Raw genomic sequence first — 22,602 nt, 5'->3', positions numbered from 1 at the left:
GAAACTGCACCTCCTGGGTGACTGCGCCCCAACCTCTGAGGCTTGCGTCTGTAGTAAGCAGAATCCAATTCTGAATCCCATATCTCCGACACTCGATTAGTTGAGAAGTTTGTAACCACCACACGAGGGAGATCCTGGCTTTTGGAGACATGCGAATCCTCTGCTGCATGTGAAGATGTGATCCGAACCATTTGTCCAACAGATCCAGCTGGGAGGGCCTCGCATGAAACCTTCTGTACTGAATGACCTCGTAAGAGGCCATTTTCCCCAGAAGACGTATGCACAGATGCACTGATATCCTGGTTGGCTTCAGGACAACACAAACCATCGACTGGATTACCATTGCCTTTTCCAAGGGAAGGAATACTTTCTGAGACTCTGTGTCCAGTATCATTCCCAGGAAAGGAAGCCTCTGTGTCGGGTCTAGATGTGATTTTGGTAGGTTCAGAATCCACCCGTGATCCAGGAGTAGTCTGGTTGAGAGAGCAATGTTGTCCAACAATCGCTCCCTGGACGGTGCCTTTATCAGAAGATCATACAGGTACGGAATTATGATCACTTCTTGTTTGCAGAGTAGTAACATCATCTCTGCCATCACTTTGATGGACACCCTTAGTGCCTTGGAGAGACAAAATGACAGAGCCTGGAACTGGTAGTGGCAGTCCTGCAGTGCGAACCGTAGATAAGCCTGATGAGGCGACCAGATCGGAATATGAAGGTACGCATCCTTGATATCCAGAGACACTATGAATTCCCCCTCCTCCCGACCTGAGATCACCGCTCTCAGAGACTCCATCTCGAACTTGAACACTCGTAAACATGGGTTCAATGACTTGAGGTTCAGAATTGGTCTTACCGAACCGTCCGGCTTCGGTACTACAAACAAGCTGGAATAGTAACCCTTGTTTTGTAGATGAGGTGGAACTGGAACAATGACCTGGGTCTGTAACAGTTTTGAATGGCATCATGTAAGGTTATGCCTGCCTCTTGTGAAACTGATAAGCCTGATTTGAAGAACCTGTGAGGTGGCAGCTCCTGGAACTCCACTCTGTAGCCCTGGGATATAAGATCTATGACCCAGGGATCCTGTCACGATCCTGTCCACATGTGACTGAAGAGTTTTAGCCGGGCTCCCACTCGACAGTCTTCCAGGCATCGCGGTCCACCGTCATGCGGCAGGTTTTGAGGAAGTAGAGCCTGAACTCTGTCCCTGTAAACCGGCAGTAGCTGGCTTCTGTGGTTTACCTCTAGCGGCGGCAGAGGAATCTCTGGCCTTGCCCCAAAACTTAACCGTCCGAAAGGACTGTAAATTGGATCCTGAATAGGCCTTCCTAGCTGGCGGAGCTGCAGAAGGTAGGTATGTGGACTCATCTGCAGTAGCTTTGGAGATCCATTTGTCTAGTTCATCTCCAATTAAGGCGTTGCCGGTGAAAGGTAAGCCTTCCATGCCTTTCCTGGAGTTCGCATCCGCAGTCCACTGGCGTAGCCATAAAACCCTGCGTGCAGACACTCCCATAGCTGTAGTGCGTGCATTAAGCAAGCCTATCTCTTTTATGGCTTCCACCATAAAGTTCGCAGAGTCCTGTATATGTTGCAGGAGAAAAGTAATCTCCCCTTGAGGCAAGGTATCTAACCCCTCAATTAGGTTACCAGACCATTTAGCAATGGTTCGCGTAATCCACCCACATGCTATAGTGGGTCTATGGGCCACCCTGGCAGTAGTATACAAAGATTTGAGTGTAGTCTCAATCTTAAGATCAGCTGCATCCTTTAGGGAGGCTGCATCAGGAACACAGGTAACACTTTTTTATGTGAGAGTCTGGAGACCGATGCATCCACTACCGGTGGATTCTCCCATATTTTCCTATCCTCAGGAGGAAAAGGAAAAGATGATAACAACCGTTTAGGGATTTGAAGTTTCTTATCAGGATTAACCCACGGTTCTTCAAACAGGGTATTTAGTTCCTTTGACACAGGAAAAGTGGCTGAAGATTTCTTCTTTATATTAAAATAAGATGCCTCACTCTCCTCTGTCACCTTATCAGGGATATTAAGAACTTCACTGATAGAGTCTTTCATAGAAGCTATTCCCTGCAACAGATTACACTCCCCCACCTCTGAGTCCACCTCACCCTCCTCCATTTCTGACCCCTTATTTATTAGAGTCAGACTGCAGGATATGGGCCAAAGTACGTTTTTGCGGACAAATGGCAGGGGACTGAGACGCTGGTTTGGGTACTGAGTCTTTTTTAATAAACTCAGTCATAGATTGTCTTAAGTATTGCGTCTCTTTCTCATTCCGAGATAACTTAGTAGAAATTGTGGAAATCATTCCCCTAATAGAGTCCAGCCATGCTGGTTCTGCCCCTGTAGCCTGGGAAGGGATACTATACTGAGTACACACTAGTGAACCCCCTGGAGTAGAGGAACACTCTGCCTTACATGAAACACACTCTTTGCCTGACATACTGTAACAGTGACAGCACACACCTACAGGAAAAGGTTAAATGCACAATTAACCCACAAAGAGCTCTTCCAGGGAGACACAGAGAGAGTATGGAACCAGCACACTGCGCCCTTATCGCTAATGCCAAGCTTAGCCGGGTTGCAGACAAAGTACCTAGATTAGGTACACTAATAATCGCTCCCACCCTGCTATGCCTTGGTACCGCTGAGGTAATCTGGAGTCTCTCTGGAGGAGCTGCGCGTCCCTGTCAGTCAGCGTCTGTGTTAGCTGCAGTAGAGAAAATGGCACTTGTGAGATGCTGGATCCGCTTATAGTGAAGCCCCGCCCTTTCAATGGCGCGCGGTCTTCCCGCTCTTCTTTAAACTGGCTTTGTGTGTCTATGTGCATAAAATGGAGACAGATTCCTTTTATGGCTTTGTTGCTAGTCTGGGTACTGTGATCGCTGTTCAGCGTCTGTGTCTGTACACAGTCAGGGGACGCAGTGCGTCTCTGTACCCGCAATAATGGCCGGCGACCCGCTAACCGGGATGCCGGCTTAGTACTCACCACTCTTCATACTTCTGGCTCTGTTAGGGTTGGCGGTGTGCTGCGGGAATGTATGCTCGCCGTGGCGGGGCTTGCGAATAGTTTCTTCAGAAGCTAGCATCCTGTCGTGGGAACGGGACCATTAACCCTGAGAGAGATTGGGCCATCCCCCTTCCCCCTAAGTCCCATTAAGCAGCAGGCTGGTGCCCTCCAGTCCTGCCTGAAAATAACAAACTCAGAAAATAAATGCAGAAAACTCTTCAGGAGCTTCCAGAGATGTGACCGGTTCCTCCAGGCACATTTTCTAAACTGAGTCTGGTAGGAGGGGCATAGAGGGAGAAGCCAGCACACCTAATCAAACTTCTATAGTGCCCAAGGCACCTAGTGGACCCGTCTATACACATGGTAGTAAATGGATTCCCAGTATCCCCTAGGAGGTAAGAGAAATAACATATTATGACTACAGTGGTATCTAATGCCAGAGTGAAAATAGTAATAGTTATAGTGAGCTAGAATATAGGCTACATAAAAATGGCGGCGGACCTTGTATGTAATTCCTCCTAAAGGTTTTTTATTTCTTTGGTCATATATATGTATATTACTATTAGGATGTTATCCTTGCTCATTAGTTATACTGCACGAGTGTACTCTTTAATTTGATTGATAATGAACCGTGTATAAAAGGATAGTAAATAGTGTGTCGGGGTATAAATATAGAGCCGTACTGGATTAAGCCACACCCCCTGATGAAGTCCAAACTGACGAAACGCGGTGGATATGGCATGTTGACGCTGGATGCTGTGACATCTTTACCCCGGAGTGCGGGAGATCCGAACAATGGACCCGTTGTATTCAAGCCACACTGATCCAGGACTGACTGCTATCAGGAAGCCCGATGGCCAGATCGTGAGGCTGTGATTTCAAAACCTAGATGTATGTGAGCATAGATGTTTTAGTAAAGGTGTTGTCAGCAAATGTACTTAACCTGTGAGCCCCCCATTTTGTTTCTCTACATGTTGGATCTCTGAGCCCTTGGATAAGGCTTAAACAGAGGAGGCTGCACTGACATCAATATAAAGATTCTGGGACTAGTTGTAAACCAAAGACTTCCAGGACTATTTGCGCAAATCCATTAACTCTGACAATACAGTGCATTCGGAAAGTATTCACAGCGCTTCACTTTTTCCACATATTGTTATGTTACAGCCTTATTCCAAAGGGGAATAAATGTAATTTTTTCCTCAAAAATCTACACACAACGTGAAAAAAGTTTGTGATTTTTGTAAATTTATTTAAAATAAAAAAATAAGATTTAACTCACCGGTAAATCTATTTCTCGTAGTCCGTAGTGGATGCTGGGGACTCCGTAAGGACCATGGGGAATAGACGGGCTCCGCAGGAGACTGGGCACTCTAAGAAAGATTTAGTACTACTGGTGTGCACTGGCTCCTCCCTCTATGCCCCTCCTCCAGACCTCAGTTAAGGAAACTGTGCCCGGAAGAGCTGACATTACAAGGAAAGGATTTTGGAATCCAGGGTAAGACTCATACCAGCCACACCGTATAACTTGTGATAACATACCCAGTCAACAGTATGAACAACAACAGAGCATCAGACAAACCTGATGCAACCATAACATAACCCTTATTTAAGCAATAACTATATACAAGTATTGCAGAAGAAGTCCGCACTTGGGACAGGCGCCCAGCATCCACTACGGACTACGAGAAATAGATTTACCGGTGAGTAAAATCTTATTTTCTCTAACATCCTAGTGGATGCTGGGGACTCCGTAAGGACCATGGGGATTATACCAAAGCTCCCAAACGGGCGGGAGAGTGCGGATGACTCTGCAGCACCGAATGAGCAAACACAAAGTCCTCCTCAGCCAGGGTATCAAACTTGTAGAACTTTGCAAAAGTGTTTGAACCCGACCAAGTAGCTGCTCGGCAAAGCTGTAATGCCGAGACCCCTCGGGCAGCCGCCCAAGAGCCCACCTTCCTTGTGGAATGGGCTTTTACTGATTTTGGAGGTGGCAAGCCAGCCGTAGAATGAGCCTGCTGAATCGTGTTACAGATCCAGCGAGCAATAGTTTGCTTTGAAGCAGGAGCACCCAGCTTGTTGGATGCATACAGGATAAACAGCGAGTCAGGTTTCCTGACTCCAGCCGATCCGGCTACATAAATCTTCAAAGCCCTGACTACATCTAGTAACTTGGAATCCACCAATTCACGAGTAGCCGCAGGCACTACAATAGGTTGGTTCACATGAAAAGATGACACCACCTTTGGCAGAAATTGCGGACGAGTCCGTAATTCTGCCCTGTCCATATGGAAAACCAGATAGGGGCTTTCCCATGACAAAGCCGCCAATTTTTGACCACTTTCCACATGAGATATTTTAACTCCACGGTCTTAAGCGGCTCAAACCAGTGAGTTTTCAGGAAAATCAACAACACGTTAAGATCCCAAGGTGCCACTGGTGGCACAAAAAAGGGGCTGAATATGCAGCACTCCCTTTACAAACGTCTGAACTTCAGGTAGAGAAGCTAGGTTTTGTATGAAAGAAAATGGATCGGGCCGAAATCTGGACCTTAATGGACCCCAATTCTAGGCCCAAAGTCACTCCCGACTGTAGGAAGTGAAGGAAACGGCCCAGCTGGACTTCCTCTGTAGAGGCATTCCTGGCCTCACACCCAGCAACATATTTTCGCCGTATACGGTGATAATGTTTAGCCGTCACGTCCTTCCTAGCCCTTATCAGCGTAGGAATAACCTCATCCGGAATCCCTCTTTTCTACTAGGATCCGGCGTCCAACCGCCATGCCGTCAAACGCAGCTGCGGTAAGTCTTGGAACATACAAGGCCCCTGCTGCAACAGATCCTGCCCTAGAGGCAGAGGCCATGGGTCCTCTGTGAGCATTTCTTGCAGCTCTGGATACCAAGTCCTTCTTGGCCAATCCGGAACAATGAGTATTGTTCTCACTCCTCTTTTCCTTATGATTCTCAGCACCTTGGGTAAGAGAGGAAAAGGAGGAAACACATAAACCGACTGGAACATCCACGGTGTCACCAGTGCGTCTACAGCTATCGCCTGAGAGTCTCTTGACCTGGCGCAATACCTCTGTAGCTTTTTGTTGAGGCGGGATGCCAACATGTCCACCTGTGGCAGTTTCCACCGACCTACAATCTGCACGAAGACTTCTTGATGAAGTCCCCACTCTCCCGGGTGGAGGTCGTGCCTGCTGAGGAAGTCTGCTTCCCAGTTGTCCACTCCCGGAATGAACACTGCTGACAGTGCGCTTACGTGATTCTCCGCCCAGCGAAGAATTCTGGTGGCTTCTACCATCGCCACTCTGCTCCTTGTGCCGCCTTGGCGGTTTACATGAGCCACTGCGGTGATATGGTCTGACTGAATCAGAACCGGTTGGTCGTGAAGCAGGGTCTCCGCTTGACTTAGGGCGTTGTATATGGCCCTTAGTTCCAGGATATTGATGTGAAGGCAAGTCTCCTGCCTGACCACAGCCCTTGGAAATTTCTTCCCTGTGTGACTGCCCCCCACCCTCGGAGGCTTGCATCCGTGGTCACCAGGACCCAGTCCTGAATGCCGAATCTGCGACCTTCGAGAAGGTGAGCACTCTGCAGTCACCACAGTAGAGACACCCTGGCTCTGGGGGATAGGGTGATTAACCGATGCATCTGAAGATGTGATCCGGACCACTTGTCCAGTAAGTCCCATTGGAAGGTCCTCGTATGGAACCTGCCGAAGGGAATGGCCTCGTATGATGCCACCCTCCTACCCAGGACTCGAGTGCAGTGATGCACTGACACCTGTTTTGGTTTTAATAGATTCCTGACCAGTGTCACGAGCTCCTGAGCTCTCTCTATCGGGAGATAAACCCTTTTCTGGTCCGTGTCTAGGATCATGCCTAGGAGAGGCAGATGAGCTGTAAGAACCAACTGCGACTTTGGAATACATAGAATCCAGCAGTGTTGCCGTTACACTTCCAGAGAAAGTGATACGCTGTTCAGCAACTGCTCTTTTGATCTCGCTTTTATGAGATCGTCCAAGTACGTGATAATAGTGACACCTTGCTTCCGCAGGAGCACCATCATTTCCGCCATTACCTTGGTGTTCTCAAGGCCGCGGAGAGACCAAACGGCAACGTCTGAAATTGGTAATGACAATCCCGTACCGCAATTCTGAGATACGCCTGATGAGGTGGATAAATGGGGACATGAAGGTATGCATCCTTTATGTCCCGAGTCACGATAAAATCTCCCCCTTTCAGGCTTGCAATAACCGCTCTTAGCGATTCCATCTTGAACTTGAACCCTTTCAGGTATATGTTCAGGGATTTTCAATTCAATATGGGTCTGACCGAACCGTCTGGTTTCGGGACTACAACATGGTCGAATAATAACCCCCTCCTTGTTGAAGGAGGGGAACCTTGACCACCACCTGTTGAAGATACAATTTGTGAATTGCAGTTAACACTGTTTCCCTCTCGTGGGGGGAAGCCGGCAGGGCCGTCGGTGAGGGGACATCTTCTCAAAGTCCAGCTTGTATCCCTGAGACACAATATCTATTGCCCAGGGATCTAACAGGGAGTGAACCCACTTGTGGCTGAACTTACGAAGGCGTGCCCCCACCGGGCCTAGCTCCGCCTGTGGAGCCCCAGCGACATGCAGTGGATTTTTGTAGAGGCCGGAGAGGACTTCTGTTCCTGGGAACTAGCTGTGTTGTGCAGCTTCTTTCCTCTGCCCCCGCCTCTGGCAAGAAAGGACGCACCTCGGACTTTCTTGTTTCTTTATTCGAAAGGCTGCATTTGATAATGTCGTGCTTTCCTAGGCTGTGCAGGAATATAAGGCAAAATATCAGAATTACCAGCTATAGCTGTGGAGACAAGGTCCGAGAACCCTTCTCCACACAATCCTCAGCCTTCCATATGCCTCTTAAGTCGGCATCATCTGTCCATTGCATATTCTACAGGACACGTCAAGCAGAAATCGACATAGCTTTGACTCTAGGACCCAGTATACTCATGTCTCTTTGGGCATGTTATATATATATATATATATATATATATATATATATATATCTCTTAAGACAGCATCTTTAATATATATATCACTATATATACATATATCTATATGCATACTAGGGTCTCAATCTCTGCTGATAAGGTACCTGTCCACGCTGCCACAGCGCTATAAACCCATGCCGACACAATCGCCAGTCTGAGTAGTGTACTAGAATGTGCACGCTATCTGCAGGATCCCTGAGAATAGCTAGTGCTACCTTCTGTGCAAACGTGACACCCTAGGGGAAGATACCCATCACATCCTGGCCCTAGTGGGGAAAGGATACTGCCTGAGAATTTTTTGTGGGAAGCTGCAGTCTCTTGTCTGGAGACTCCCGCTCTTTTTCCTCATGAGAGGAGGGAAATTTACCTCAGCTTTCTTCCCCTTAACATGTGTACCCTTGTGTCAGGGACAAATGAGTCACCAGTGATATGCAAATCATCTTTTATTACAATAATCATATATTGAATACCTTTCAGCCATTTTGGCTGTAACTTTGCATTATCGTAGTCGACACTGGAGTCAAATTCCGTGTCGATATCAGTGTTTATTATTTTGGATAGTGAGCATTGTGAGACTCTGAAGGTCTCTGTGACATAGGGACAGACATGGGTAGATTTCCTGTCTGTTCTCTAATCTTCTGTGCAATAAATTCACCTCAGCACTTACACATATCCAAACAGGTGTCGGCGCTGTCGACGGAGACACCCTCTCACACATATTTGCTCTATCTCCTCCTTAGGGGAGCCTTTTACCTCAGACATGTCGACACACACGTACCGACACACCACACACACAGGGGATGCTCTATTTGAAGACAGTTCCCCCACAAGGCCATTTGGAGAGACAGAGAGAGAGAGTATGCCAGCACACACCCCAGCGCTATATGACCCAGGAATCACACAGTAACTTAGTGTTAACCCAGTAGCTGCTGTATATATTGTTTTTACGCCAAATTTATGTGCCCCCCACTCTCTTTTTCACCCTCTCTATCGTGCTTCTGCAGGGGAGAGCCTGGGGAGCTTCCTCTCAGCGGAGCTGTGGAGAGAAAATGGCGCTGGTGAGTGCTGAGGAAGAAGGCCCCGCCCCCTCAGCGGCGGGCTTCTCCCGCGATTTTGTGTAAAATTAATGGCGGGGGTTCATGCATATAATAGTGTCCAACTGTATATATGCTGCTTTTTGCCAGGAGGTAATCAATTGCTGCCCAGGGCGCCCCCCCCTGCGCCATGGCACCCTACAGTGACCGGAGTGTGTGGGTTAGTGTGGGCGCAATGGCGCACAGCTGCAGTGCTGTGCGCTACCTCATATGAAGACAGGAGTCTTCTGCCACCGATTTTGACGTCTTCTTGCTTCAACCCGCCGGCTTCTGTCTTCTGGCTCTGTGAGGGGGACGGCGGCGCGGCTCCGGGAACGGACGACCAAGGTTAGGTTCCTGTGTTCGATCCCTCTGGAGCTAATGGTGTCCAGTAGCCCAAGAAGCTCAACCTAGCCGCAGTTGGTAGGTTTGCTTCTCTCCCCTCAGTCCCACGTAGCAGAGTGTCTGTTGCCAGCAGAAACTCTCTGAAAATAAAAAACCTAACTAAAATACTTTCTTATTAGCAAGCTCAGGAGATCTCACTAAAATGCACCCAGCTCTGTCCGGGCACAGATTCTAACTGAGGTCTGGAGGAGGGGCATAGAGGGAGGAGCCAGTGCACACCAGTAGTTCCAAATCTTTCTTAGAGTGCCCAGTCTCCTGCGGAGCCCGTCTATTCCCCATGGTCCTTACGGAGTCCCCAGCATCCACTAGGACGTTAGAGAAACTAAGAAATCACATGTACATAAGTATTCACAGCCTTTGCCATGAAACTCAAAATTGAGCTCAGGTGCATCCTGTTTCCACTGACCCTTGAGATGTTCCTACAGCTTAATTGCAGTCCACCTGTGGTAAATTCAGTTGATTGGACATGATTTGGAAAGGAATTGTCTGCAGACCTCCGAGAGAGGACTGTCTCAAGGCACAAATCTGGAGAAGGGTACACAAAAATATCTGCTGCTTTGAAGGTCCCAATGAGTGGCCTACATCATCCGTAAATGGAAGAAGTTCGGAACCACCAGGACTCTTCCTAGAGCTGGCTGGCTGTCTAAACTGAGCGATCGTGGGAGAAGGGCCCTAGTCAGGGATGTGACCAAGAACCCGGTGGTCACTCTGTCAGAGCTACAGCATTCCTCTGTGGAGAAAGCAGAACTTTCCAGAAGGACAATCATCTCTGCAGCAATCCACCAATCAGGCATGCATGGTAGAGTGGAAAGACGGAAGCTACTCCTTAGTAAAAAAGCACATTGCAGCCCGCCTAGAGTTTGCTGAAATGCACCTGAAGAACTCTCAGACCATGAGAAACAAAATTCTCTGGTCTGATGAGACAAAGATTGAACTCTTTGGCGTGAATGCCAGGCGTCATGTTTGGAGGAAACCAGGCACTGCTCATCATCAGGCCAATACCATCCCTACAGTGAAGCATGGTTGTGGCAGCATCATGCTGTGGGGATATTTTTCAGCGGCAGGAACTGGGAGACTAATCAGGATAGAGGGAAAGATGAATGTAGCAATGTACAGAGACATCCTGGATGAAAACCTGCTCCAGAGTGCTTTTGACCTCAGACTGGGGCGACGGTTCATCTTTCAGCAGGACAACGACCCTAAGCACACAGCCAAGACATGAAAGGAGTTGTTTCAGGACAACTCTGTGAATGTGCTTGAGTGGCCCAGTCAGACTTGAATTCGATTGGACATATCTAGAGAGATCTGAAAATGGCTGTACACCGACGTTTCCCATCCAACCTGATGGAGCTTGAAAGGTGCTGCAAAGAGGAATGGGTGAAACTGCCCAAAGGTATGTGTGCCAAGCTTGTGGCATCATATTCAAAAAGACTTAAGGCTGTAATTGCTGCCAAAGGTGCATCAACAAAATATTGAGCTTATGTACATGTGATTTCTTAGTTTTTTATTTTTAATAAATTAGCACAAATCTCAAAAAACGTCTTTCACATTGTCATTATGGGGTATTGTGTGTAGAATTTTGAGGGGAAAAATTAATTTATTCCATTTTGGAAAAAGGCTGTAACATCTTCGGGTTTATCTCGGCATCCACTGGACGGATTTTGAGGCGATTTTCACTATTCTATAGAGCTTTGCCGAGGAAGGTTTAGGTGTATGAAACATTAATCTATGACAAAAGGGAGCCGAGCAGTGACGATTTTAGTGAAGCAAGTCAGCAAAAGAATGGCAGGGCTCTACAGTGCCACACAAAGGCCAAGAGTGGTACTACAGTAGCTGTGTTTACTTTTTTGCAATAGATATATTGTAAGTACAGATACCTGTATCCAAGGGAGTAGCTACAGTGGGTGCAGGCAGTGCGGTTACTACGGTGCCCGCAGTACATTCGGGAACCGCCTCCCCCCTGCACACAGCTCACCACAGGGGACATGACAATGATGACAGTGAGAGAATGAAGTGGCAGTTGTGCTGGCTTCACCAGGCAGCAACTTGCCGATCACAGACAGCTGCGCCCTCCCACTATGTAACTATGGGGGCGTGGTTACACGGGGTACTGCTGGGGTCAACATTTAGTGTGGGACAGTGAGTGGTGCATTATATAAGGACCACAGGAGTGATGATCTCTCCTGCAAACTGCTTCTCAGTCACAGGCAGACTTCAAGGATCATCGGCCCTATGGGCTCCTGACTGATCAGCAGCTCCTCTGTCCCTTCTCCCTATCATAGAAGGCGTAAGTCTGCAACTCTGCACTGGGAAAGAAATCATCACAGCTCATCCTTCACATATGTCCCTGCCCTATCACTCCTTAATGCTCCTCCTTCACCTGCTTCCATGAGTCATCAGTAATATAGGGAAGCCTTTTCCCATAATTGTCTCTGCCCCTGCCTCCCTAAGTATGCCACTGACCTCCCTCCCAATGAGTGCCCCTGCACCCAACCTCCCCATGTGCTCCTCTCTCCATATGTACCTCTGCCTCCTACTTCCCAATGTGCACCTATCATCTCCCCTCCCCATATGTACCTTTGCCTCCTGCCTCACCAAGTATGTCTCTGGCCCTCCTCCCCATGAGTTCCTCTGAGCCCCCCCCTCCCCATGAATGCCTCTGCCTTCTACCTCCCCATGACCACCTGTCAGCTCCCCTTCCTATATGAACCTCTCACCCCCCCCCCCCCCATGAGTGTCCCTGACCACTGCCTCCCAAATTGTGCATCTGACCCCCTCCCCATGAGTGGCCCAGACCACTGTCTCCCCAATTGTGCCTCTGACCCTCCTCCCCATGAGTGCCTCTACCTCCTATCTCCCCACATATGCCTATGATCTCCCTTCATCATATGTGTCTCTGACCCCCCTCAGCATATGCACCTCTGCCCTCTCCCTCTCCATGCGTTCCTCTGACCCCCCCTCTCCATGTGCTCCTCTGACCCCCTTCCCAATCTGTAACTTCCTCCAAAAGGTTCGTAGCTGCTGATATTTAGCTATAATATGGCCAAGTACATGAGGCTGGACCAGTAACATGTACACCCGGTTTATGCCAGGCATCTGTCACATACAGGTATGCTAATGTTTTGCTTGCAACACAGCATTAATAAAAGTTCTCTAATGCAGCATGGGCAACTCTTCATCTTGTGTACAACACCCAAAAAAAAAAAAAATATATATAATATATATATATATATATATATATATATATATTTGCAGAAATGAACCGTCACTCGTTGCTGTGTAGGAGTGCGAATGGTGCCTTCAGTAAATGAATAATAGCATGTGGAGAGACTGCGGCACTCGAAATTAATGAAAGTAAAAATGCTGTTTATTGAATAAACTCCGTCATATTCTTGCCATGCTAGGCATGGCAAGAATATGACGGAGTTTATTCAATAAACAGCATTTTTACTTTCATTAATTTCGAGTGCCGCAGTCTCTCCACATGCTATATATATATATATATATATATATATATATATATATATATATATACATACACACACACACATACACATATACACACACACACACAGGTTGAGTATCCCATATCCAAATATTCCGAAATACGGAATATTCCGAAATACAGACTTTTTTGAGTGAGAGTGAGATAGTGAAACCTTTGTTTTTTGATGGCTCAATGTACACAAACTTTGTTTAATACACAAAGTTATTAAACATATTGTATTAAATGACCTCCAGGCTGTGTGTATAAGGTGTATATGAAAATAAGAATTTACTTACCGATAATTCTATTTCTCATAGTCCGTAGTGGATGCTGGGAACTCCGAAAGGACCATGGGGAATAGCGGCTCCGCAGGAGACTGGGCACAAAAGTAAAAGCTTTAGGACTAGCTGGTGTGCACTGGCTCCTCCCCCTATGACCCTCCTCCAAGCCTCAGTTAGGATACTGTGCCCGGACGAGCGTACACAATAAGGAAGGATTTTGAATCCCGGGTAAGACTCATACCAGCCACACCAATCACACCGTACAACCTGTGATCTGAACCCAGTTAACAGCATGATAACAGAGGAGCCTCTGAAAAGATGGCTCACAACAATAATCACCCGATTTTTGTAACTATGTACAAGTATTGCAGACAATCTGCACTTGGGATGGGCGCCCAGCATCCACTACGGACTATGAGAAATAGAATTATCGGTAAGTAAATTCTTATTTTCTCTGACGTCCTAGTGGATGCTGGGAACTCCGAAAGGACCATGGGGATTATACCAAAGCTCCCAAACGGGCGGGAGAGTGCGGATGACTCTGCAGCACCGAATGAGAGAACTCCAGGTCCTCCTCAGCCAGGGTATCAAATTTGTAGAATTTAGCAAACGTGTTTGCCCCTGACCAAGTAGCTGCTCGGCAAAGTTGTAAAGCCGAGACCCCTCGGGCAGCCGCCCAAGATGAGCCCACTTTCCTTGTGGAATGGGCTTTTACAGATTTTGGCTGTGGCAGGCCTGCCACAGAATGTGCAAGCTGAATTGTACTACAAATCCAACGAGCAATAGTCTGCTTAGAAGCAGGAGCACCCAGCTTGTTGGGTGCATACAGGATAAACAGAGAGTCAGATTTTCTGACTCCAGCCGTCCTGGAAACATATATTTTCAGGGCCCTGACTACGTCCAGCAACTTGGAATCCTCCAAGTCCCTAGTAGCCGCAGGTACCACAATAGGCTGGTTTAAGTGAAACGCTGAAACCACCTTAGGGAGAAATTGAGGACGAGTCCTCAATTCTGCCCTGTCCGTATGTTTTAGGAACCCCAAAACTACATTGAGATCCCAAGGTGCCACTGGAGGCACAAAAGGAGGCTGTATATGCAGTACCCCCTTGACAAACGTCTGAACTTAAGGGACTGAAGCTAGTTCTTTCTGGAAGAAAATCGACAGGGCCGAAATTTGAACCTTAATGGACCCTAATTTTAGGCCCATAGACAGTCCTGTTTGCAGGAAATGCAGGAAACGACCCAGTTGAAATTCCTCTGTAGGGGCCTTCCTGGCCTCACACCACGCAACATATTTACGCCAAATACGGTGATAATTTTGCACAGTTACATCCTTCCTGGCTTTGATCAGGGTAGGGATGACTTCATCCGGAATGCCTTTTTCCTTCAGGATCCGGCGTTCAACCGCCATGCCGTCAAACGCAGCCGCGGTAAGTCTTGGAACAGACAGGGTCCCTGCTGGAGCAGGTCCTTTCTTAGAGGTAGAGGCCACGGGTCCTCCGTGAGCATCTCTTGAAGTTCCGGGTACCAAGTCCTTCTTGGCCAATCCGGAGCCACGAGTATAGATCTTACTCCTCTCCTTCTTATGATTCTCAGTACCTTGGGTATGAGAGGCAGAGGAGGGAACACATACGCTGACTGGTACACCCACGGTGTTACCAGAGCGTCCACAGCTATTGCCTGAGGGTCCCTTGACCTGGCGCAATATCTGTCTAGTTTTTTGTTGAGGCGGGACGCCATCATGTCCACCTTTGGTTTTTCCCAACGGTTCACAATCATGTGGAAGACTTCTGGGTGAAGTCCCCACTCCCCCGGGTGGAGGTCGTGTCTGCTGAGGAAGTCTGCTTCCCAGTTGTCCACTCCCGGAATGAACACTGCTGACAGTGCTATCACATGATTTTCCGCCCAGCGAAGAATCCTTGCAACTTCCGTCATTGCCCTCCTGCTTCTTGTGCCGCCCTGTCTGTTTACGTGGGCGACTGCCGTGATGTTGTCCGACTGGATCAACACCGGCTGACCCTGAAGCAGAGGCCTTGCTTGACTTAGGGCATTGTAAATGGCCCTTAGTTCCAGGATATTTATGTGAAATGACGTTTCCATGCTTGACCACAAGCCCTGGAAATTTCTTCCCTGTGTGACTGCTCCCCAGCCTCTCAGGCTGGCATCCGTGGTCACCAGGACCCAGTCCTGAATGCCGAATCTGCGGCCCTCTAGAAGATGAGCACTCTGCAACCACCACAGGAGAGACACCCTTGTCCTTGGAGACAGGGTTATCCGCTGATGCATCTGAAGATGCGATCCGGACCATTTGTCCAGCAGATCCCACTGAAAAGTTCTTGCGTGGAATCTGCCGAATGGAATCGCTTCGTAAGAAGCCACCATTTTTCCCAGGACCCTTGTGCATTGATGCACTGACACTTGGCCTGGTTTTAGGAGGTTCCCGACTAGCTCGGATAACTCCCTGGCTTTCTCCTCCGGGAGAAACACCTTTTTCTGGACTGTGTCCAGAATCATCCCTAGGAACAGCAGACGTGTCGTCGGAATCGGCTGCGATTTTGGAATATTTAGAATCCACCCGTGCTGTCGTAGTACTACTTGAGATAGTGCTACTCCGACCTCTAACTGTTCCCTGGACCTTGCCCTTATCAGGAGATCTTCCAAGTAAGGGATAATTAAGACGCCTTTTCTTCGAAGAAGAATCATCATTTCGGCCATTACCTTGGTAAAGACCCGGGGTGCCGTGGACAATCCAAACGGCAGCGTCTGAAACTGATAATGACAGTTCTGTACCACAAACCTGAGGTACCCTTGGTGAGAAGGGCAAATTGGGACATGGAGGTAAGCATCCTTGATGTCCAGAGACACCATATAGTCCCCTTCTTCCAGGTTCGCTATCACTGCTCTGAGTGACTCCATCTTGAATTTGAACCTTTGTATGTAAGTGTTCAAGGATTTCAGATTTAAAATAGGTCTCACCGAGCCGTCCGGCTTCGGTACCACAAACAGCGTGGAATAATACCCCTTTCCCTGTTGTAGGAGGGGTACCTTGATTATCACATGCTGGGAATACAGCTTGTGAATGGCTTCCAATACCGCCTCCCTGTCGGAGGGAGACGTTGGTAAAGCAGACTTCAGGAACCGGCGAGGGGGAGACGTCTCGAATTCCAATTTGTACCCCTGAGATACTACCTGCAGGATCCAGGGGTCCACTTGCGAGTGAGCCCACTGCGCGCTGAAATTCTTGAGACGGGCCCCCACTTGTAATGCCCCAGCGTCATGCTGAGGACTTGGCAGAAGCGGGGGAGGGCTTCTGTTCCTGGGAAGAGGCTGCCTGCTGCAGTCTTTTTCCCCTTCCTCTGCCCCGGGGCAGATATGAGTGGCCTTTTGCCCGCTTGCCCTTATGGGGACGAAAGGACTGAGCCTGAAAAGACGGTGTCTTTTTCTGCTGAGAGGTGACCTGGGGTAAAAAGGTGGATTTCCCAGCCGTTGCCGTGGCCACCAGGTCCGATAGACCGACCCCAAATAACTCCTCCCCTTTATACGGCAATACTTCCATATGCCGTTTGGAATCCGCATCACCTGACCACTGTCGCGTCCATAACCCTCTTCTGGCAGAAATGGACAGCGCACTTACTCTTGATGCCAGAGTGCAAATATCCCTCTGTGCATCTCGCATATAGTCAATAATATACTGTCCCTGTCCAGGGTATCAATATTTTCAGTCAGGGAATCCGACCAAGCCACCCCAGCACTGCACATCCAGGCTGAGGCGAATGCTGGTCGCAGTATAATACCAGTATGTGTGTATATACTTTTAAGGATATTTTCCAGCTTCCTATCAGCTGGTTCCTTGAGGGCGGCCGTATCAGGAGACGGTAACGCCACTTGTTTTGATAAGCGTGTGAGCGCCTTATCTACCCTAGGGGGTGTTTCCCAACGCGCCCTAACCTCTGGCGGGAAAGGGTATAATGCCAATAATTTTTTAGAAATTAGCAGTTTTTTATCGGGGGAAACCCACGCTTCATCACACACCTCATTTAATTCATCTGATTCAGGAAAAAACTACGGGTAGTTTTTTCACACCCCACATAATACCCTTTTTTGTGGTACTTGTAGTATCAGAAATGTTCAAAACCTCCTTCATTGCCGTGATCATGTAACGTGTGGCCCTACTGGAAAATACGTTTGTTTCCTCACCGTCGACACTGGAGTCAGTGTCCGTGTCGACCATCTGAGGTAACGGGCGCTTTAGAGCCCCCGACGGTGTTTGAGACGCCTGTACAGGTAATAACTGATTTGCCGGCTGTCTCATGTCGTCAACAGTCTTTTGTAAAGTGCTGACGCTATCACGTAATTCCTTCCATAAGACCATCCAGTCAGGTGTCGACTCCCTAGGGGGTGACATCACTATTACAGGCAATTGCTCCGCGTCCATACCATTTTCCTCCTCATACATGTCGACACAACGTACCGACACACAGCACACACACAGGGAATGCTCTGATAGAGGACAGGACCCCACTAGCCCTTTGGGGAGACAGAGGGAGAGTTTGCCAGCACACACCAGAGCGCTATATATATATATATATATATATATATATATATATATATATATACAGGGATAACCTTATATAAGTGTTTTTCCCTTATATAGCTGCTGTATTGATTTATCTGCCAAATTAGTGCCCCCCCTCTCTTGTTTTACCCTGTTTCTGTAGTGCAGGACTGCAGGGGAGAGTCAGGGAGCTTCCCTCCAACGGAGCTGTGAGGGAAAATGGCGCCAGTGTGCTGAGGAGATAGGCTCCGCCCCCTTCTCGGCGGCCTTTCTCCCGCTTTTTTAAGGAAAAACTGGCAGGGGTTAAATGCATCCATATAGCCCAGGAGCTATATGTGATGTATTTTTTGCCATCTAAGGTATTTTTATTGCGTCTCAGGGCGCCCCCCCCCCAGCGCCCTGCACCCTCAGTGACCGGAGTGTGAAGTGTGCTGAGAGCAATGGCGCACAGCTGCGGTGCTGTGCGCTACCTTATTGAAGACAGGACATCTTCTGCCGCCGATTTTCCGGACCTCTTCTGCTCTTCTGGCTCTGTAAGGGGGACGGCGGCGCGGCTCTGGGACCCATCCATGGCTGGGCCTGTGATCGTCCCTCTGGAGCTAATGTCCAGTAGCCTAAGAAGCCCAATCCACTCTGCACGCAGGTGAGTTCGCTTCTTCTCCCCTTAGTCCCTCGATGCAGTGAGCCTGTTGCCAGCAGGACTCACTGAAAATAAAAAACCTAATTTAAACTTTTACTCTAAGCAGCTCAGGAGAGCCACCTAGATTGCACCCTTCTCGTTCGGGCACAAAAATCTAACTGAGGCTTGGAGGAGGGTCATAGGGGGAGGAGCCAGTGCACACCAGCTAGTCCTAAAGCTTTTACTTTTGTGCACAGTCTCCTGCGGAGCCGCTATTCCCCATGGTCCTTTCGGAGTTCCCAGCATCCACTAGGACGTCAGAGAAACATAAATGAATTGTATGAATGTAGACAAACTTTGTTTAATGCACAAAGTTATAAAAAATATTGGCTAAAATTACCTTCAAGCTGTGTGTATAAGGTGTATATGTAACATAAATGCATTCTGTGCTTAGATTTAGGTCCCATCACCATGATATCTCATTATGGTATGCAATTATTCCAAAATACGGAAAAATCCCATATCCAAAATACCTCTGGTCCCAAGCATTTTGGATAAGGGATACTCAACCTGTATTCACAAAACCATAGCATAACTGTTTATGGGTCTTCAACCTGCAGCCCTCAAGCTGCTGTGAAACTACACATCCTAGCATGCCCTGCCTCAGTTTTAGCATGCCTTATTTAGCAAAACTGTGCCAGGGCATACTGGGATATGTAGTTCCACAGCAGCTGGAGGGCCGCAGGTTGAAGACCCATGTCATACCATATACCTGTGCACAAGGAAAGCAAGTCCTGTTAACAATCTGTATTACTTTTATGGTTTTCAGGAGCGGTTTTAAATTAAAAAAAAAAAAAAAAAAAAGTTACAAAAGCAAAAAGAAAGATTGGATAACTGAATAAAACACCATATTGGTGATCAATACCTCTTTATAAACAATAGTACAGTTCTTTAGCTTCAAAACTCTGGGTTTTTGAAGCTTTTATGACACTAGGTAAATTCTAAATTCAACCAAGAATAGGAAAATCCTCAAAGAAAAAAAAAAAAAAAAGAAAGTTTGTACTTTTACATTAAAGAGGAAAAATGAAATATCCCCAATATGTAACTTAGTACTTCACTACAACAGCACTGTATTAATTACAAAAACTGTCACTATTCCCACATCTATTATGGATGATGGCTTGTGAAGCACCATGCAGCCTGGCCTTGTGATAAGTGTAATTGCATATACACAGCAAGAATGCATATTTAGACTTCAAAATACTACAAATTCTTATAATTTCCAACCTGATCAACTGTTTACAGGCAACTATACAGTAAAACTGTACAGGCCCCAAATTACTGTAAGTCAAAGCAAACTCATCCTGGGCAATCTCTCTTTGGTACTGATCACCTTTTTTCAGGACTGGTGGAACATATGGATGATAACCATGATCTATTAGTGTGTGCATACTTGTTTTTATTTGTTCGTATGTGTGGTCATAAGCCTACCACTTTATCTGGGTCCTACAATTCCGATAGTATAAGCAGAGAACCATATAGCCAGTTTAGTCCAATTTCAGCACATTTGTGAAATAAAAGTGCAGAGTTTCAGACCCTTGGGGGTAAATTTACTTAATCGTAACTTTTTCCCTATTTTGTTTACTTGGGTCTTACTGAACTTTAGTGAGAATGGTGTCAACATATCTGTTCTACCCCTCTGGGTGTAAGGCTTTATGGTTTATTTATGAAGCAGTAAAGAGTGGAGAAGTGAGCCAGTGAAGAAGATACCCATGGCAACCAATCAGGTGCTACGTATAATTTTATAGAATGCACTTGATCAATGTTACTTCAATGCTGATTGGTTGCCATGGGCAACTTATCCACTGGTTCACTTCTCCACTCTTTTCACTGCTTCATGGATAGACCCCTATGTGTCCATAAAGCGGGATCCGGACTGAAAGTCGACAGTAACTAGGTCGACAATGTCTAGGTCGACAGTAACTAGGTCGACAGGGTGTCTAGGTCGACAGGGTCTTTAGGTCAACATGTTCTAGGTCGACAGGTCAAAAGGTCGACATGAGTTTTTCACAATTTTTTTCTTTTTTTGAACCTTTTCATACTTAACAATCCACGTGGACTACGATTGGAACGGTAATCTGTGCCGAGCGAAGCGGTAGCGGAGCGAAGGCACCATGCCCGAAGCATGGCGCGCGAGGGGACGCGGTGCACTATTTGGGGTTCCCGGTCACTCTACGAAGAAAACTACACCAAAATAACATTAAAAACTCATGTCGACCTTTTGACCTGTCGACCTAGAACATGTCGACCTAAAGACCCTGTCGACCTAGACACTCTGTCAACCTAGTTACTGTCGACCAATAGTGGTCGACCTAGACATTGTCGACCTAGTTACTGTCGACTTTCAATACCACACCCCCATAAAGCATCTCACATCTCGCATTTGTGTGTGTTTGCAATGTGGGTATTACTTATTTAATTACCCCCTATGTGCCACCTACAATTACTGCATGTCCGCACAGCTCCTCACTTTGATCTCCTTCCTCTCAGGGAGGTAGATTACCATAGATACAGATGCAGCTTACAGTATAACAACCCATTGCAGGCATTACCCAATACATTACTTATCTTCAGCAAATATCCAGCCACCAAATGAAAGATCTGATGGCCAAGACTAAAGGGGAGTGCAGGAGGGCTATAGTTAGCCCAGCGGCTGTTGTCGAGTACCAGCTTGGCCTAATCATTTGTTATCAACTGTTAATTAACACCCCCTATGTATATGAAAAGCAGCAGAATGAGAAAATTGTATTTTCCAATAACAGAATGTAAGCAGACATATAAATATAGCCACAAGAATAACAAAATGAAACAGAATGAATTAGTAATGCAGTAAGGTAGAAGTCCTGACCTGAGCTCACACCAGGCCAGGGTGCCAGTCAGTGTGGGCGCAGGTGGAGCTCGGGCAACTCCTCAGCAGCCGGTGCAGCTGCTGTACCTGGGCTCACACCAGGCATTACTGCTGACTAATACCCGGGACCAGTCACTCCTGCCGGCTGAACACCAACCACTGTTAAGTAATGGCCGGGCCCGCACAGCTAACGTCGCAGCTCAAAATACTTTCATGAACTTTAACTAATATAAGACCAATGCTGCTTCTTGTGTGGCAAAGACAAGGACAGGGGCTTTATAGACAAACTAGTGACCTGTGCTGCTTATGCCTAACTGGCCGCTATCAGCATCATCTGAGTGACATATGAGTATGTTGTCCCGGGCTTCCCGCATCATGCTCCCCGCGTCAGAGCAGCCCGGTGTAGGATGGCTGAGTGCTAGGGGGACATGTGATGCTGCTGCTGCTGCCGCCGCCGCCGGACCGCCTACGAAAGCTCCAGAACTGGGAGGTGAGGCGGCTGCGAGCAGCATCGGATGAGGCAGCAGTCTCTCTCCCGCCCCACAGTAGCAGCCCTGTGAGGACCCGGCGCTCTTACCTGCTGCAGGGAGAGTTAGCAGGAGGCAGAGCAGCAATGGGCGCAGCATGAGTCCCGGGTACCTGCAACACTTTGCTCTCTCAGGGTATAGCAGCTGCCAGTCCGTCTTCTTCTGCCACCTTTACTCTGCGCCCTCCCCTTTTGTGGTGTCTCTAGTGTCAGGCTGCTGCTGCTGCTGCGGTGACAGGCATATGCCGCCTGTGGGGGATGTCGGGAAATTCCTGTGCAACCAGCTCCAAATATGAGCATGGAATGAGGCTTGGAAGCTACAACACTGGGACTTTAAGTATTTTTTGGCCCGGCCAGTACCCGCCTCCTCCTAACCCACAAGCCCCATCATCCGGCACAGTGCGCACACTGATGTGAGGAGTAATGTCCCCGGTCTGACAGCCGGCATTAGCGGGGGAGACCGGGGAAAACTCGGGCGGCCTGTGTGCTATGCAGAAGGGACTTCGGGGATGCATTGGAGCACGACATGGCCGGACAGCAGCACATTCTACATGTAGCCTGTCAGTGTACCAGCTCACCTGTCGCTGGGAAGGCAGCATAGAAACATTTCTGCCGCTGTGCTATATGCATATGTACTGTATGTACTGTAGACACTTGCCACATACGGTAA

The 22,602-nt window shown here is 47.8% G+C and overlaps 1 protein-coding gene across 3 annotated transcripts in view; it reads right to left on the bottom strand.

Moving 5' to 3' along the window:
- The window catches only part of MSRB3 (methionine sulfoxide reductase B3), a 271,831-nt gene extending 249,607 nt beyond the window's left edge, over positions 1-22,224 (bottom strand). Inside the window, exon 1 of one of the 3 annotated variants that reach the window (XM_063927556.1) lies at positions 21,984-22,224. Coding sequence is in view for 1 of the 3 variants with exons in the window: in XM_063927557.1 (XP_063783627.1) it covers positions 21,984-22,032 (49 nt within the window). In the remaining 2 variants the exon portion in view is untranslated. The remainder of the gene's footprint in view (positions 1-21,983) is intronic. The other 2 variants (XM_063927557.1, XM_063927555.1) reach the window with 2 other exon arrangements.
- Between the last annotated feature and the right edge of the window lie 378 nt (positions 22,225-22,602).

This window comes from Pseudophryne corroboree, chromosome 6, assembly GCF_028390025.1.
Source record: "Pseudophryne corroboree isolate aPseCor3 chromosome 6, aPseCor3.hap2, whole genome shotgun sequence".
NCBI classification, from domain to species: domain Eukaryota; kingdom Metazoa; phylum Chordata; class Amphibia; order Anura; family Myobatrachidae; genus Pseudophryne; species Pseudophryne corroboree.
The sequence above is the reverse complement of the archived record's forward strand: the minus strand, read 5'-3'. Positions and strand labels throughout refer to the sequence as shown.